At 32.9% G+C, this 20222-nt stretch overlaps 1 protein-coding gene across 5 annotated transcripts in view; it reads left to right on the forward strand.

Moving 5' to 3' along the window:
* Btk (tyrosine-protein kinase Btk29A) overlaps positions 1-20222 on the forward strand; it is a 135944-nt gene that overhangs the window by 84784 nt on the left and 30938 nt on the right. For all 5 annotated transcript variants that reach the window (XM_075378334.1, XM_075378330.1, XM_075378332.1 and 2 more), the window contains 2 exons: positions 17074-17126; positions 17372-17452. In XM_075378334.1, coding sequence (XP_075234449.1) covers positions 17074-17126; positions 17372-17452 — 134 coding nt within the window. The remainder of the gene's footprint in view (positions 1-17073; positions 17127-17371; positions 17453-20222) is intronic.

Consider the following 20222-nt stretch of genomic DNA (forward strand, 5'->3'; position numbering starts at 1 on the left):
CGACTAATTTTGTTATATTTGTTGATGACAAAATTTTTGTTTTGCATCTGTATTCAGTCGTGTGAGGTATAAAAAAATGACAGATGTATCTGTCCTAATAATTTATGATATTACCCGAAAAGGAAGTTGCGTGACAAATCCCACACTTGTAACATTACTTTCTTGTTGGAAACTAATGTTTGTTTTTGTAGCTGTCTATCGTCTTTTCCTTATTAAGGGGAAAAATGTATCCGATATTGTGGATTTTAATATTTCGTTCCCGTTTAATACCGTAGTGCTAAGTGTTTTTGTAATTGTAATTACGTAATTCTGTTTATTGTTTCGAGTAAAAACAAACTCAAAAGCACATTAAGTCTGTGTATCAAATGAACAAATATAATTCTGATCGGTTATTTTTAGTTCGTATTTTCCTAACGGAAAATTTGATTTTATATATATGTATATATATATATATATATACATTTAATTTAACCCTAATTCTTTTCTTTTTTCTGTTGTAATGTTACATTATTTTGTTCAGAAAATCTATCGGTTTAATATAATATTTTAAATGACATCTTTACATCGATCTTCAAATTTAAATTTATTTTTAGTTTTGTCTGTATTTTTTGAATTAATTATATTTATGTATTGCAACATATAACCACTTGTAAGTAATGGACAAAACCGCAAACCCGATTCATTCCCTTTTATATGATTTAACACACAAATTCCAACCCGTTGAAGGCCTCTGAAAAAAATTATAAGATATCTTTTTTTAATTGTCTCGATGTTCTTACTACCATTCGCGAGAAATTGCCGCCACTTTTTCGATGTCTAATCTCCAGAGACAAAACCTTTTTCCTAAAGGGGTGAATCTACCAAAAACATTTTAACATATTATCGGATGAAAAGTAGGTAAAAAATTACGGAGTTTAAATTAGGATTTTCCAGAGCTCATTCCCCTAATGTTTTTTTTTTTTTTTGGTTTGCACATAGCCTTTATTCGTTTTTTAATTTTATTATTGTTTTTATTAAATGAATTTTATTATTGGTGAGGCATACCTTTTTTGTCGGCCTCCGTAGCGCCAGTGGTACCATGTCGCCTTCAATCTGGAGGTCCCGGCTTCGAATCCAGATCAGGCATTGTATTTTCACACGCTACAAAGTCGTCATTTCATCTCATTCTCTGAAGCAATACCTAACGATGATCCCGGAGGCAAAAATAGTCTACTTTTTTAGTATAGAATAAAAAACGTACTTTGCTTTTTTATTTTTTTACATTATACCACCCTTGGTTGTATAATCTATAAAAAAGAAAAATGTTGTTTTAAGCGATCTCAAACGAAATCTTTAAATCACGTAAACCGTTCTTAATAAACCTGATTTGGGTTATACGGCAAACATACCACTCAGGTGGTTCGAATAACCGCTAGTTCTAATTCAGTCATTAAGACATTATATTCAAGAATAATAGATAAATAGTTACTTATTAATATGAATCGAAGTGGACGTTTCTTTCTTTTTCCTGTTTAGGAACGGGAATTACAGTTCCAGGTATTACTTCAGAGGATGATATGTATGAGTGTAAATGAAGTGTAGTCTTGTACTGTCTCTGAGATGTGTGGTTAATTGAAACACAACCACCAAAGAACACCGGTATCCACCGTAATTGAAATCCGTATAAAAGTAACTGCCTTTACTAGAACTTGAACGCTGGAACTCTCGACTTCCAAAATAAGATGATTTGGGAAGACGCTTTCACCACTAGACCAGCTTGGTGGGTTGAATCGTAGTGGACTGTAAAACACGCAGTGGAAGCCTCTCATCCGAGCACGCATTAATCTGTGTATCACAACTAACTTTTAATACGTAGACCCGTTTTTCTTATACTTAAACAATAAAAATAATAATTGCAATTTTTTTCTCTTTTATTTCACAAAATATATGTTTATAATATGTATATAAAATTATTAAACACAGTCCAACCTGATTTAATACGTATCAAATTAAGCAACAAAACCTCATTATGTTCTCTATTGAGCTTTCTAAGGGTGAGGTTTCAGTTTGTAAATCGTTGTAATCTAACAATAAGCTGTTAATTCCGACTCTTTAACGACAATTATTTTTCTTTTTAATATTATTCTATAAAACAAAACTTGTTTTTTAGCATTTATCTATAATTTTTATTTGTTACTTATCTATTATTTTTTTATTATTAATTAAAGTTAATATAAAAAAAAATCGCTTACCAACAATTGAATAATCACAACCGTTGAGACCAACAAATTGACAGGACGTTTACGTTGACATAATTTTATAGCATATGATGACCAACTGTTATGTTTTAAGCAAGTATCACGATTTTTTATAATTTACATTTGGAGTTTTAATTACTATTACAAATAGGACGAATATGAGAAGAGTTCCCTCCTCTATGAATCATGAGACCTTGCCGTTGGTGAGGGGGCTTGAGTGCTCAGGGATACAGAGTAGCTGGACCGAAGGTGCAACCATATCGGAGAGGTATCTGTTGAGAGCCAGACTAAGGAATGATTCCTGAAAGAGGGCAGCAGCTCTTTCAGTAGTTGTTAGGGGCATGAGTCATGACGACTTAAACGGCCGTATCAACATCACTCAGTCCTCTGAGTACTGCGCAGCTGAAAGCAATGGAAAACTACAGCTGCTTTTTTTCCAAGAAAATGTGGCTCTCTGCATTTTCACATAGCAATAATGGAGGCGCCTTCCTTGGTAAAATATTCCGGAGGTAAAATAGTCCCCCGTTCGGATCTCCGGGTGGGGACTACTAAGGAAGGGGTCACCAGAAAATTAAAAAATAACATTCTACGAGTCGGAGCGTGGAATGTTAGATGCCTAAAAAAGGTTGGTAAGCTAGAAAATTTAAAAAGGGAAATGGATAGGGTGAATGTGGATATAGTAGGAATTAGTGAGGTTCGGTGGGAAGAGGAGGCAGGCCACGTTTGGAGTATGTAAAACAAATTGTTGGGGATGTAGGATGTAGAGGGTATACTGAAATGAAACGACTAGCACTAGATAGGGAATCTTGGAGAGCTGCATCAAACCAGTCAAATGACTGAAGACAAAAAAAAAAAAAAGAGGAGAGTTCCTGAAGATGGAATTCCGAAAGCGCTTGAACGCTTCGAATTCAATTGTTGGTAAGCGGGTTTTTTTTTGTTTATTAACTTTAATTATGTACTTATACCAACGGGCCATGCTTAACAAAATTATTATGCTTATTATTAGTTCTTATTTAATTTTTTATTTGTTTCCGTTTTTATTTAATATTTTCTCGGTGATTACTGGTGATGGTGGTTGACCAATCGAGATTGTTATCTAGTTTTAGATTCTAAGTAATTTTTTTTTTGTAAACGGTTTTAAAAAAAAAGTATTTGTTTTTTAATATTAAATGTTTATTATTTAATAATATTAAATAATTAAAGATTTCTTCAATTGTTTTTTTAACAGCCTTTTCTTTTTATCTTACGATTTTTGTTGTTCTTGTAATGATTAATTCACCAGATGAGTTGAAAAGGTGTGCGTAATTGGAATATGGAATGGAGATTTTGTATAGTATGTAAAATACTACGGCTGACCGGAATCGGAATCCGAAATGAAAAGTTAAGACGCTATCGTGTCAGATGATAGCTTCAGGGGTGTATTTCTCATTTAAAATATTTGAGGTAATCCTTCCACTTCTTCCCCGCGAGGATTATTTTGCCTTCATCACGTTTTCAACGATTTAAAATATCTACCGGAAGTTAGATGAATATAATACTATATTGAGATTTCTAAAATTCATATTATAATAAGACTTGATTTGAAATCGGGGGTCTGTCAAAATGTTATTTTACTTCTCCCGTATTTTTACATCTCAGATCTTGTTATTTCTTTAATTTATTTTACGATGTAAATAATCAAACAGATTGATCATTCGCTTATCTTTATTGATTGGATCGATATGTTACTATGCTGCAGGTAATAATAAATCATCACGATATTGTAGAAATTCTGTCTGATAACAGTCTACGAGTGTTGTGTTCCGTGTAATCCACTTCATGGTGGTGTATAGGCGATCTCCGTCCGGTTTCTATAGATTTCATTTTTACCACCGGTACAGGATCGGCAGAATTTTACTTGTCGTTCACGGTTCGGTGAATGTAATCGCCGGTATTCGGATTTCCCGATTTGTCGATCGGAATAATCCTGATCTCTGGCCCAGTACTTCGCCGATCGATCAGCAGAAGCGTTTCTGCGGCTCTGTTAGGTAGATTTCATAAGAAAGGTCTCTGTTGTAATGGGTATCATGATTCGACTTACCGGAAAATTTCGGCATCTTCACGTTTCATATTCCCCAGACCCCAAAACCATCGTCAGCACAAAAGTTTATATATATATATATATATTTCACGTTCTTGTGGACACGATAACTGCCGTAATTTGCCGCCAATCTTTTTCAAATTCTTCCTCAAAAATAACTCGTCCCAAAATATCGGTCGAGTTCGTTAACCGTCCAAATCGAACCATTGGGTTAGAAATGGGAGGAGGCTTTTCGAAAAAAACAAAAACTAAATACCTCTATAACTTTCTTATGAATTAAAGTATGGAATTCGTTTAAAGTTCCTACTATTCTTTGGATAAGGACCTAAAACTTATCTAAGTTAAGTTTTTTGATATCACTAATCATTGGCCTTTCGGATGGAAAAAATGAGGTTTCGAAGACAAAAACATACTTCCTTAATAGGCAAAATATTGAATCTGTTTAAAGTGGTCGTTAGTCCTCTAAACATTACCTAAAACTTTTGTTTGTAACAATTTTTGATAAGACCAACCCTTACGGCAAGGGGTGACCAAAATATTTCTCGAATTGTAAAAAGATGGGGGCTTGTCGTAAGCTAAACATGTGAAACTTTTTTCACATGCAACTATTGTTGTATTGAGTAAATTTGAAGTTTTTCTTAACTTTAAGGTGGAAATCTTTTTTATCCCCTACTTAGCACCGGTGAAATCTACCTCCGCCTTCCGGCGTGCCGAAAGGGTTTTTTATTATTGTAACTGAAAAACACTTCTTATCTCTGCAAATGCCGCCGAACACTCATCGGTGAAGCAGCAATCGCTCGGCATTGTTTTTATTCCGTGAGAAAACATTTTCATCTATTTCAATAGCTAATCCGTTGCCGGTGATATTGCGGAATGCGCCCATACGTTTTGCATATAATTCGCCCGATTTTTATCTTAAATAATCCGGCCGGGTTAGTTTAGTGGTTAAAACTCGTCATCGCAAAATCAGCTGATTTTTGATGTCGAGAGTTCTAAGGTTCAAGTCCTTGTAAAGGTAGTTGTTTTTATATGGATTTGAATACTAGATTGTAGAAACCGGTGTTCTTTGGTGGTTGGATTTCAATTAACCACACGTCTCAGGAGTGGTCGGCCTGAGTCTGTTCAAGACTACACATTTGCTGGTGTATTTGTAATTACACGCCAGACTGCGCACAGATGCCTAGGTATCTCTGTTGAGTACTATTGACATCATATCACTGTACTGTTACTCTATAACCTGGTATTACATAAATAAATTGATTTTCACGTCGGTTTTGACAGATTTACCAATAAATCACTCTTTCGACCGATAGTGAAAAACGAACGCAGTTTTACGCGCAAAGGCGATTTAGATACAGTGAAGGAGGTATATCCTGCCTTAACCGCCTAAAATCATTACATTCGTCTTTTGTGCACGTCCATGACACCGCGAAGCATTCGTAAAATTATATCTTGGGTGCGATAGTATGTAATAAGAATATTAATACAAATAAGAAAAATAAAAGAGTGGACATTTTCAAAGAAATAGTTCAAATATATATATATATATATATATATATATATATATATATATATATATATATATATATATATGTATTTTTTTTCAATGAAACATTTTGAACGAAACAAAAGTAGAATTTATAAGCATGACAAGGATGAAAAGTGCTTAATTTCAAGGACTTAATGATATATAATATCACTTTGCATAAAACGGATATGTATAAAAAACTTGTTTGCTCCGGTTACAGCATCCTTTTACCTAGTTTAAATACCACACTGATCAATCAGTTGGATAATATTGCAATTGCAATTATCGTCTATAATGTTTCCGTTGGTGTGCAGTTTTATCGGAATCTGTTACAATTCTTTAAAGAGCCATGAAATTTATTTTCAAGTCGTTGAAGTTAGATCTTTGTAATTGTATCAGTTAACTTTAGTACTTGATAATTCGTTTTACGCGGGATTCTCGGACCTCTAAATTTTACCATTTTATTAAAAAATTGCCCCAAAATTTTTCCCTTCCACAAAAATCGAAAAAGCTATAATTTTATTTATTTGCGTATGTTTTAACCGATTTTTTTTGTCTTCCTAGGCGTAATAGTAGTCAAGCTACCCCCCACCCAACTAAAAATATTTATATTTTGCAGGCAATATTAGTGGTGAGGGAGCCGATGAAAGTTTAAAAATATCGATTTTTACTTCCTTATACGAAGTAAAAAAAAAAATTTCGTGATCGTGAAAAATTTCGGTTTTTACATTTCAACGGAAATATCCATTTTGACTATCCCTGAATCCATTTTGACTAGTTTCGGCATGACGTATGTATCTCGCATTACTCAAAAACGATCGGCTGTAGGATGTTGAAATTTTGGATTTAGAACTGTTGTAACTTCTAGTTGTGCACCTTCCCTTTTGATTGCAATCGAGTTGACCAAAAATGAACAAAAAACCCAAAATGTAAAAATGAATTTTTGATTTTTTTCTTAATTGCAGTAATAAGACCTCATTGAGAGCTTTTTAACGATATATCATAAGTGGTATTTATTTTCATTGGTTCCAGAGTTATAGCCAAATAAAATTTTAATTAATGAAATATTTGGATCTTACAAGGGGAAGGCAAATCGATTCGAATCCGACTTCATCCCCTTTTTTGTAACTTTTTTTTAATGATTTAAATGAGTTGATTTATTAATAATTATTAACCTGTGATTGTAAAAAAAAAAAATAGAAGTCATTGGTGAAATAAAATTTTATGTACTTTTAAAAATATGTATATGCAATTTAATAGGCGTAAAGGAAGTCATGTAGTGTCCACATCAGATTTTTTTAAAACTTTTTTCAGTCTATTTAAACTTTTAATATTATTAAAATTTTAAATAATAAATATTTAATAATATTACAGTAAAATTAAACGTATTTCACCCCCACCTCCCAAAAAAGAATCTGAGGTAATTTTTTTATTGATTGTACATTATCAGTGGATTTTTTTTTTGTAATTTCTTCCATTTAACATAGTAAATGTAGAAAAATAAAAAAAAATTCTTGAAAGTGATTTTGGAGGTGGAGAAACAAAAAATTTAAAAATATCGATTTTTTAACGTTTTGGGTTTATTTAAACTTGATAATGATAATTTTACAATAAATCCACATCATAAATTAACCCCCCTCCAAAAAAAAATCTTCAGTAACTGTTTTTCATGTACAATTATTTTTCCAATATACAAATATAAATAACCAGTATCAGGAAAGTTTTACAACTTTGTTGTCAGTTTTTTTTTTTTTTTTAGATTATATTTTGTTGATAAGTACTACTGGAAATGAGGTGTAGCTCATGAACTGTTGCGGTTTTTGGAAAAATTTACTATAATAGAATGCCTTATTCTGTAGTATCCGAATATGCTATAAAAATTTGGCATCACCATTTTAATAAGAAATAAATTCGTCGCGATATTGGAAAAATAGCGTAGATCTCAAGCGTGTGTCAATTGGGATTTTATTCTTAATGCATTCAAAAATTGAGAAAAAGTTCCACATTTGTAAAGTTCTTCGTTGCTTTTCTGGTTTACAAGATCTCTATGATGACACAGTTAAATTGAATATATATATATATATATATATATATATATATATATATAGTGGAACAATTGTAGACACAAAAAATTGAAATAACGTCTGCGGAAACAATACTTCATTTACAAATGAGAATATTGACATACTTACTCCCCTCCTCAATCGCCCTCTCGCTCTCTGCGCTGGTAGGCGCGCGCTTGCTCCTGATGTTTTTATCGGTTTTGTTTTAATTATACTTAAATTAAAAAAAATTATTAATTCTTAGAAATCATTTAAAGTTATAAAAACTCTTACGGAGATATTTTCCGATAATTTTTTCCTCCTTTACTATTATTATTTTTTTCCCCCTTTCTCTAATATATATATTTAAAGTTTATAAATCAGTTTTGTTCACTTTCACCATTTTTATTTTGTGATTTTTCATTTTTTTGAGATTCTATTGACTGTATCATTAAAATACTGGTTTAAATTATTATTATTATTATTTGTTCGTATAGGAAAGTGGTAAATTTTTTTTAGCAACTTGACGGATTAGTTTGAAGCTTAAGATATCATTGGTTGCGTTTAACAAGAGACAGTGATCTTAATTTAATTATATAATTTTAAAAATTTAAGTAGTAATTCTACGATAAATCATTAAAATTGACGTTCGTTGAAATAAATTTTGTTATTACAATATTGATCGTGTTTTTTTTTCTTTTTTCTAATTTTTTTCACAAGCTTCAGTTACATTATTATATCGGAGAACGACATATCCAGTAAAATAGATTTTAAAAAAATGCGATTAATTAAAAATTTACGTATATTTTTTTTAAAAAGCATACTTAGAAGGGCATTAGGGAGGTTTTCCAATACGACGAACTGATCATCATAAACGGTTACAAGTTATCGCATGTTTAGACAGATGACATGTACTGTAGTCAGTTTTGTCACTCCCTTAGTGTCATTTGCTTTTTAGTTGTTAATGAAAAGAGTTAGTGATGTCCTCGTGATCGAAAACTGAATACAGGGCAAGTTTGGGGTACAATTTTGCACTTTTACTTGAAGGAAATCCTGTACTCTGAGGGAATTGTTCTTATCTTACAACAATATTATATGTGGTGCCGAGAGTTTGAATGAAGAAATTTAGGCCTTGAGGACAGGAACCCACCGGGTTGGTCTAGTGGTGAACGCGTCTTCCCAAATCAGCTGATTTGGAAGTCGAGAGTTCCAGCGTTTTAAGTCCTAGTAAAGCCAGCTATCTTTACACGGGCTTGATTACTAGATCGTGGATACCGGTGTTCTTTGGTGGTTGGGTTTCAATTAATCACACAACTGAGAATGTACAAGACTACACTTCATTCACACTCATACATATCATCCTCATTCATCCTCTGAAGTACTATCTAAACGGTAGTTACCGGAGGCTAAACAGGAAAAAGAAAAGGCCTTGAGGACAGGAGGTGGCATGGGCAGGTTTAGCAGTGGCCGCATGGACAAGAAGAATTATCCCGGACTTGGATGCTCTGGCTAGATCGCTCTCATGGTGAATTAGATTACCACACAACGCAACTCATGTCGGGAAATGGTGTGTTTGAACAATACCTACATAGGTTTGACAGGAGAGAGTCACCAATCTGTTGTTACTGCGATGCGGTTGACGATGCCGAACACACTATTTTTGAGTGCAGACGATGGGAGGAACAACGTATAAATGCAGGACTGATGCATACCCTACCGGAGCAGCTCTCGGAGTGGCTCTTGGCTTTGTCCAGAAACTGGAATAATTTTGCAATATTTGCAAGAACAGTTATCAGAATAAAAGAAGATTAGGGAAGACGACTGGGATACTGAGGGGTGTAGTTTATTGTAGGGCTGGGCGGACAGCCCCGTTCCTGAGGGCTCACATGCCCTGGTGTGTGGGTTTCTGTGATGGAGCGGGGACTCCTGGGGTCCGTTAGTTGCGAATGAATGAAAAGACCGAGACCCGGCCGGCGATGTGGGTTCCCGGATACGCTTTGGCGGCTTCGGCTCCTGTGCCGTCGGTTTGAGGCTGGCAAAAGGAAAGACCGAGATCCGGTCTCCGGCGGGGGGCTGGGAACGGCATAGCCGGGCCTGGTTCTTACGTTGGAGATTAGAGGCAGGCAATTAAAAGATCCGAAAAGGACACGTCCCCGAGTCGAGTATACTTAATTGGATGTCCGGCTCGGGGATGTTAAAAAAAAAAAAAGGCCTTGAGGACGCTCCAAAGTAAGGTCGATCGTCTTCGATTGCGATCTAGGGAAGTGTTGACGGGTACAAAAATGCTTGAGACAGATAGGCGTGTAGATCTATCACCGAAAAGAAATGTCCTCGGGCATTAATACACCAGCAATTCGTATTATTTTGCGAGCACTGTCATGTTAGAAGCTTTGTTTGTATCCTTTGGGTGCCGCATAATTTGACCGGCAATCAAATGACAAGTCGTGTTTCGTGGTGCCGTGAAATGTTGAAAAAGAATTGAAAGTGGGAAATCTCCCTTTGTGAACGGTATTGAGGTGACTAGACAAAGTTTGGTTGTACTATTATGACTTTTAAAAGTTGAGATTTAAAAAAATTCTACGTTTTGTAAATTAATGAATATTATTTTATTTATGAAAAATCATGCTGGTTAATTTTGATGGTTTTTTTAATTTTATTTAAATGCTTCAAAAAAATATTCATTTCGAGTTCGAACCATGTGCATGGGAATATGAAATTGATATTTTGCATTAAAATTATCATACTGCCTGGTAGGGATTTAAGCCCGGAACTTACGTGTGAAAGGCTGAGAAGCAATCTTTTTGTCTCATAAACTGATATATTGTGATACTTAAAAAAAACTTTTCCACCCTACTTTGCTCCCGTCTAGTTTAAAATTTATTTATATCACTTTTTTTTCATGCAAGTAAAACTTTTTGGCGCTTATGCATTGTCGGGATTCCATACTTTCTTTCTTTTTTCTTAAAAGTACAATTAGTTTTATAAGTTATATTGAATTGTTTTCTATTAAATAGTGACGTACGCAACCTTATGGGAAAATGAATAAGTTACAATAGTTGTTGAAAGTGGACTCCATTATGCGATTCACATAATTGAATATGACGTTGCAGGTTCTTAAACGCATGTTGTAATCTTTATTGAGGAATTGCGGGAACACATCGTTCAATTTCGCTTTGCAATTTGAGAACGGTGTGAGGATGAGTTTTATAAACGGCATCCTTAAGGTAACCCCACAAGAGAAAGTCAGGAGGGGATAAATCACGAGATTTCGAGATCACTTGCCCATGAAAACATAGTTTTGGAAGACGATCCAGGAAAGTCATAGTATTGTTAGCTGTTTGAACCGTATCATCGTCCTGATGAAACCGCGTGTACTCTAACCGGTCTGCAAATATAGTGTTTACAAATGAAAAAAATATACGGTACAATGAAAGAATATCATGAAGATTCGCCTATATGACATTGCACATCAAACACCCACTTTTTTATCCGTACAGGGGAGACTCTTGCAGCTGATATGGATTTTCCGTTCACCAAACGGGTGAATTCTGTGCAGTCACTTATTCATCAATGTGTGGAACCGTGCCTCGTCAGATCGAAACGAGTTCTTTCCCGTTTCGTGTTACAGATGACGTGAGCCGCTCACAGAAAGCTTCACGTTTTCCACTGTCTGCAGGTAACAACTCGTAAACAACACGAATATACTGATGCGTCTTTAAACATTTGTACGATGTCGTGACCATTTGTACCTACGGAGAGACCAGATAGACGTCGCATAGACTTCTTGGGAGTAACAGAATATGCAGCTTGTTGCACGTCGGTCAACTTTTCTGGTGTTAACACTTTCGGTCGACCACTTTCGACTGCATCTGCCACGTTTCTCATCTCTTGGAACTTGTCGAACAGCTCTTGATGGAGGACTCGTTTTGCGTATGCCTACCACAATTTTCTGTTAAGAATTCTGGGTCCGAGCATAACTAGCACATATTGGAAAAAAATGAATATTCTCTGCTGCATTGTGTAACCCATTTTTCCTCAATTAAACCGGCAAAAAAAGAAGGTAGTATTCTTCCGTAAGGTTCCAACACTCTTTGAACACTCTGAATTAACTTACGTTGTTGTTTGGCGACTAATTGGAGTCTTCAATAGCACACAGGATCTGTACAGATGATTATCCGCTGTTATTTGCTGTAGACATTGAAACTTCACTGAAGACGAATTCAAATGGTAGTCTCTGGCCTGCACCATGATATTGTGCAGGCGAGAGCCTGCACAAGGATGTACGGAGGAACTTTATCCCAACACTTTTTCAAGTGTTGGGATAAAGTTCGCCCGCCGTAAATCGGAAAAGTAGCAGATTGCTACTTATTGTTTTTTTTTAATGAGTATACCAAAAGGTCTGTCCAAATTTGTACGTTTTCAGATTTTATCAAATATCCATTGTTATGAAAGAAGCACGCTTTTGGTGTTATTTTTTCGCGTCGTAAATATACTTTTATCTTATTCTGCTGTAAAACTGTCGCTTTGATTTTGTGAGACTATTGTAACTCAAATGCTACTAGTGTAGTCGTTCCAGTCTTCAGTTGTATGTGTGGTTATCTCCGACGGTCATTCTGTTTTTGATTTTCTTGCTTGTAAATGAAGCGAACTGTCTTTGAAATGGAATTTATGAATTCGGAAATATTCTTTACTGAAAGTTTTAGCTTGGTACATCAAGACTGCAGGTTTTTTTAAAAATATTAAGAGGTGGCTCATCCGTTAAAGTATAATTATTAAATTTTTAAACAAAGATGTAAATTTTCATTTAACTTATATATTTTTATTTATTATAGTGAATTTTACCCAAATAGTCTTTGTAAAATATTTTTTTCAAGAAGATACGTTGTGGCCAAATTAAACTTTTTGAGGTTTCTCGTAACGCCCTCGTAAAATCTATTGTTTTTTTTTCTTAAACGTATTTCATATAAACGATATGAATCGTTTTGTATGATCCCAAATGACAAACAAACGTGTTTAGTTTATGTACATTTATTGAGAGGAACGTGCAAAAAATGTTATTTCTTTTGATTATGGTGAAAAATAAACGATAATTTATAACAGATCATACAAAGTTATAAATAAGCTGACCGATGGCCGTTAATTAACAATTACGGAAGGCTAGTATACTCCCGCGTATACTGGTGTCGCTCTTCACTTGCTTCTGTCTATATAGTAAGCTGCGGTAAGCAAAGGGAATCTGCTTTCACTTTTAGCCTCGGGTCGGTCGTGTTTATGCGTGTGCCAGAGTGGCTCGCGTACGAGAGAGATTACACACCGATGTTTATTTACTTGTACCGGCTGCTTATGGAACGATATGTCGGTTCGTCTTCGATGTTGCCTAACTCTTACTTAGTAAAACGGTCGAATTCTTCGTCTTATTATCTGTAAAACGCTTACAGCGTAACACTAAGAAATTTAACTAAAATAATATAAGTTATTCTCCTTCGTGTGTGTATATTAAATAAATGCAGTATGTGTGTGTGTGTGTGTGCCGGCCGTGAGAGTCAATTTAATTCGCTTCTCATCCTTTCCCTTTAGTTTTTTCTTCCCACGTAATGTGTCGATCGTGTTGTGTTTGTTATCGATTGCTGTTATTATTTATATATTTTTTATTTTTTGAATTTACTCTGCTTCAATACATGTTGTAAGTTAAATTATTATTATCATACAATCGTTGATTTCAGCCGATTCTATGTCGACTTTCCCGAAAAAGTGCAATATTAACCACCGATGTTCAACCGTAAGAGATATAATAATGTTACTGAATAATATGCAGATTTGTTCAGTTTTTTATCAACTTCGGACCTCGTTTAATTTTTTTTTTTTTTTTTTTTTATTTTTATATAGCGCTCTATTCTTTTCTGTTAGTACTTCTTCACTCGTTGACCTTTTTCAAGAATGCTGTAACTACTTTTTTTTTTGTTATGCAACTACTTCATAGAAAACCGATCTTACTGAGATTTCTTTTAATTTTTTGTAGATTAATTCTCCATTTTGTAATTTCGGAATTTCTATTCCTGCTTTGTTTAAATCTTATTTAACCACCTAGTCTTTCTTTCTGGATAATATTTTGAGAAATCCTTTGTCTCTTTCTAAACACACACACGCACGCACGCACGATGTACAAAAAATATCACAGTTTTGAAAGATATTTAATACCTTGTAACTTTGACTTAACAGTAATGAATTACAAATAAAATGAAAGTGTAACTCATACAGTCAAGTGTTCAATTTGAGGTCTTTTCATCACGCTGCACATATCCAACCGATAAGCGAGTTAGTTCCATACTTTTACCGGTATGTCTGGAGTAATGGAAGCGACATCTTCTTAAATCCTTGAGTTCAAATCGAGTATAACAGTAGGTAGCAGAGGCGCATACATAAGATTCCTTATAAAACTCCAAAAGTAAAACTCACTTGGGGTTAGTTTGGGTGACTGTGGAGGCCACCGCAAATAAGTACTGTCAAGCGGGCCCAAGTCGACTTATTCAGCGGTCGGGAAAAATTTAATTCAACCGATCTTGTAAAGTTATGCTAGTGAGGTTTTGTTGCCAAATACAGATTTGTAAGGAAAGGAGTAGGTTAATAGATTTTTTTTTTGTTGAGAGAAATCATTTTTATTTTCCTCAGTATTTCAGCAGGTCTCTTCCTTTTTTTTACACGAGGTCTGTTCAGAAATTACCTTTTTAAATTTTTTTTTAATTACGTGCCAAAGGAAATATTTAGAGATGTATGGTTGGCAGCGTTGTGTTCTGCATAACCTCTTCTGTAACCACATGTTCTGGGATTGTTGATATCTCGTTTAGTTTTCATATTTTTGTTATTTGAATGCAAGTGTTTAAGTGTTAGTACAGTTTTTCGGAAACAACTATACAACGTTAAATCTTGTGTGAAACTGGGGAAAACTTTCACAGAAACCTTTCAACTTTTGAAACAACTTTATGGAGATGATGCTCTTTCTTTTTTCTGTTTAGCCTCCGGTAATTACCTTTCAGATATTACTTCAGAGGATGATATGTGTGAGTGTAAATGAAGTGTAGTCTTGCACAGTCTCAGTTCGACCATTCTGAGAAGTGTGGTTAATTGAAACCCAAAAACATCAAAGAACACTGGTATCTATGATCTAGTATTGAAATCCGTGTAAAAATAACTTACTTTGCTAGGAATTGAATGCTCGTACTCTCGACTTCCAAATCAGCTGATTTGTGAAGACACATTCACCACTAGACCAAGCCAGTGAGTATGGCGATGGTGCTCTGGGTTGTACGCAATGTTACGAATGATTTTGGTTGTTTCCAATGCTGCGAATGGTTATGCAATGTTACGAAGGCCAGGAAGGCCTTCTTTGACTTATATTGATAACACCTACGTTCAGAAAATCAATGATCTGTTGTATGCAAATCGCCGATCAACTATCAGAGAACTTGAAGAAGAGTTTAATATCTCGATTAGATCATACCATAACATTTTGACTGAAAAATTGAACATGCATCATTGTAGCAAAGTTTGTTCACCGTTTGATGACCGAACAGCAGAAAAAACATTTTTGCTCGATTGGAGATTTGAACATTACAGTCGAGTGGATGTTTGTCGGCAATTTCTTGAACAAACCGATGTCGATGAAACATTCATGTAAAGATCATATTGCTTGACGAAAGTCGGGTTTATGTATACAACATCGAGACAAAAGTTCAATCATCACAATTGATTGGCAAAGGATCTTCACGCCTCAAGAAAGCAGGTCTCAGTCTTGAGTTGATGTCAAAGTGAAGCTCTCTGTTTTTTCGATTTTAATGGAATTGTGCGTTTTGAATTCTTACTTCAAGGTGAAACAGTGAACCGTGCATACTATCAAGGCTTTTTACAATGATTACACAAAAAAAGAAAAAAAAGACCAGAGTTGTGGCGAGACAACTAACGGTTCGTTCCTTCACCATGAAAATTCGCCCTCACACTCAACTTTGTCAATTCATCAGTTTTGTGCCAAAAATCAGATTTCCTCCCTCGGCCTCCCTTCTTGCTAGACCTGACTCCTTGCAAATTTTTTTTATTCCCAAAATTAAAATCAGTCATGAAAGGATGCCATTTTGAGACTATTGGTGACTTTTCATCACAGACCTTAAAGGTCATTTCAACCCAGGAGTGCGTCGCAAAGTGGAAACACTGCTGGGAAAAGTGTGTGAATAGGGTAGGGTAGTACTTTGAAGGGGACAAGGACCAATAATCTAAAATTAATAAGAAAGATTAAAGAATAAAGTTTGCTTATGTTCTGAACAGACCTTGTAGTCTCATAGATTATGTTATGAACTTACCAGTTTACTCTGTGGCATGCAAGCTTCTTTATTGTGGACTTTTCTACTGATAAATCTTGATCCTTTTATGTATAGTGATAAATATTCAATCCAAGGTGTTTTATTTTTAACATTTGTTATTTTAAATATGTGTTGTTTAAAAATGTAGTTAATATTTCTCTTGTTTGCTTCTTGTATATAATTTAATGGTTGTAAAAGAGAAAATTTATTTATTTATTGTTTTACATTCCTTGTAACATTTTATTTATGTGTTATTATTAGTTTATAATTCTACAGATGAATCTTACTACTATGTCTTTGAATTGTTCACATTTAAGTTAATTGCCTATCATAATAGAATTTTAGTTTCTTTTAGATAATTAAATTCAAATATATATGACTTATTATTGGTTGTTTTCTCAGAAAAAAGTGATATAATCAGAACTGGATTTTGAAATTCTGTTCATATTATATGTTTATTATTTATTAAAATTATATCATAATCATGGTAGTTAATACACATTAGTCTTTGTATATATGTATGCGACCTGAAATAAACACCGTTGATCCTCAAAAATTGCATTTAGCTGTTCTAAAAAAGTAACAAGCAACAGCGAAGGATTTGTGAGAAATGAAGTGGAAAATTTTGTAAAACGTTAAATTAGTTTTTCCCTTTCTTTTGGGAAATATTGCATTATACATTCATATACTGCCTCTTGCCACTCAGTAGCAAAAACCTACAATGTTTTAAAATATTACAAAGGAACTTTGTGTTTTAACTCTTCATTTAGATTATGTGTACATAATATAATTTTATTAATTATTTTTATTAAGTAAAATTTAACATGTGTTGCAGGAGCTCCTTCGACTCCGGTAATGCCTGGTGGTACCCCTGCTTCTAAAGTTAAGGTAATTAATATTATTTTACCTTTATCATGAGTAAAATAATGATTTATAAATAAATTACCCAAATTTTCATTGAATATGAAAATAAAACTTAAAGTAAGTATTAGTATTACTTAAAATAAGTATTAGCATTTTGAATCAGAAATAATCTATATTATGATTTATATATCAATAAGAAAATAATTATTTTGTGTTAATTTTTTTCATATCAATAAAATTTTATGTTTTACGTGTTTTTAATTATTCAGGAGCAGATGGTCAGGACTAAAGTAGTCGTCGCTTTATATCCATTTAAAGCAATCGAAGGTGGTGATCTCTCATTAGAAAAAGTAAGTGATGCTGATAACAGTAATTATTATTATATATCATAAATCCTAGCTATAAATCAAGATTTTGGATCAAAATTTTTAGTTTAAAAAAAAACTTGGGTTCACTTGTAACTTAGAACTTTGCCACTGAGTTCATAATGTCAATATGCATTGGTTCTTAGGAACAAAGCATGTTGCTGTATTTAACTACAAGATGATAATATACGATAATTTACTTGTATATACTTGAATTAAGCTAACAACTCTGATACAGTCATAAATATAAAACAGAAACAGCATATTAAATAATTTTGTTTTATTTGTGTATAAGATTATATATAAAATTAATGTGTTTTTGTATTACCAGTTATATAGTTTTGAAAAATTTGGGTTATTAAAAAATCATTTACAATATTATGGTTGATTTTTTTATTTTTGTGTAATATTTCAAATAATTTACTATTTTTCTATAATATAAATTTTTGTTAATAAAATGATTTTTAATAAAATGCAGGGAAAACACTGTATTTTATTCTCATTGAGTAATATTTTTACTCTGATCAAAAATTATTTTTTAAGCTTTTTCTTTTGTAAAGAGTATCCCAACAGGTTATTTATTTTTTGTGCAACATCTGACAGTATTGTACAATCATAATATTTTGCATACGTATGTACATTCCTGTTCCTTAAAGTATTTTTGAAATTTTACCCCATGCTCTATGTTTACATTACTAAGATTTTTGGGATTGCACCTTCAAACTTGTCAAACAATCCAAGATTTTGAATTTCATTAACATATTTTTCATTGCACAATTGAAAATTTAGAGTACGTATAAACTTCTTAATAACTTCATTGAAAACTTTCAACCTCTTTCATTTTTGTTTCTGAAGTTTCCAAACATCTGGGACCAGTAAAAAATCTTCTAACGCTTCTTATTACAGTTGAGGAAATTTTTACATATGTTTAGAGCGCTTTGCTACTTTTATGTAACTTTACAAATTTTTTCACCAATTATATGTAAGTTTAAACTTACATATCTCGCTCATTACAATATCTTAATGAGCTCGCAGACATTGCTGATGTAAACTAGGTCATTATTTAAAGAAATATATGGAATGAAATGTTTTTCTCTATGTTTAAACCATGAGAAAGAAGTAGTATAACACCTTTTATAGTGACTAAGCAGTTTGAACAATTTTCCTTGGGGAATATATATTTTATTAAAGTGGTTAGCATATTACTATAATTGTAATTAAGTATTGAAATGAAAAATGTATTTTTAAAATGTGGTGGAATGCAATAAAATTTTGTATTAATTTTTTCTGAACTCTTAGTAGGTAATAACCTAGCATTTATAAGAATCTTTACTAAATTTCAGATGATCTTGCCATTATAAGGTAGTAAAATAATCAACCACCATTCTGTATAAAACCGCTACACATTTTCCTAGGAATGCTGTTTCAGTACATCTTTGACTTCATGTCAGTAAATATTTATAAAAATTGCTTGTGTAGCAAACACACTGCATTTAAATAAAACTTTTGTCTTTTAGCTATCATTAATCTGATTAAAATTTTACCTACCACTACAATGAACATTTTTAATGTATTATTAATTCCACTTCAGATTTCAAAAATGATCAGTGAAGTCGAAATAATTTCTTTGGTGGAGTCAATGAGAATTCAGATTTTTAAAAATTATTTTTCCAATTTATTGTTTAATTAAAAAATGCTTATATTTTTGTTTATGTATTGTGTATACATGTGAAGGCACTTCTTTCACATGTATGCAAAAATACAAAAATTGTAAGGGGTTTTTATATACTATTGGTGGATTAGTCTAATTATCTTATAATTTAATGTATCTCAGTGATTGAATGATTACCTTAAATAAACTTTTTTCTGTATATCTATATATATATATATATATATATATATATATATATATAGATACTTTGTACTAAGCTTACTGTACAAGAAATCAAAAATTATTTGGTGATAAAGACTGTTTTTAAATAGTAATTACGGAATATGTTTGTTTCAGTGGGATTTACTTACTACTATGGCCTTGAAATTAGCAATACTTACATTAAGCACTACACTCATCACAATAATTTTTATTTTGTGTGCTGGGATTTACAATGTTTATTTCATTTATTTGGAAATACAATATTTTATTTTCTCAATAAAGCGAGTGCTGCTTATACAGAAACCATATAGCTTTTTGACCATCAGTTAGATTTCTAATTAGACTTGAAATATTTATTAAATTAATTATTGTTGATATAGACATAGTCTGGGAAACACATTTACAAAACACTTTAAAAAAAAAAACCTTCAAATATGAAGGTTAGTAATAAGTAATGTTTGTAACCTTCAGATATGAGAAAAATATGAAAGTATGTTATTAAGAATAGCGATATTAATTGTTATGTTATATTTTTTCAGATGTAATCCAATTTTTCCCCTCCAGGAAATGACGGTATTTTATAAAATTATTCCACTCTGAAAATGGATGACAGCATTTGATCGGTTGAAAGTTACATCCTTCCTTTTTTCTTTGTATTTTGATCCAAAAGTAAAACAAGATTCTTCTTTTTATATCTCAAATGAAATTTATTCAACCAACTATATGCTGTTTTAATCAACCTCATTTTGCCATTTTTATTGAGATCACTGTGTGTCTGACAGGATCCTATATTCTGAACAAAAAAACTGCGATAAGTAATTTTCATAGGTTTCTTTTGAAGCCAACTTTATACCATTAAAGAAAGTTATAGAGACTGAAACA

This window comes from Lycorma delicatula, chromosome 11, assembly GCF_047948215.1.
Source record: "Lycorma delicatula isolate Av1 chromosome 11, ASM4794821v1, whole genome shotgun sequence".
NCBI classification, from domain to species: Eukaryota; Metazoa; Arthropoda; class Insecta; order Hemiptera; family Fulgoridae; genus Lycorma; species Lycorma delicatula.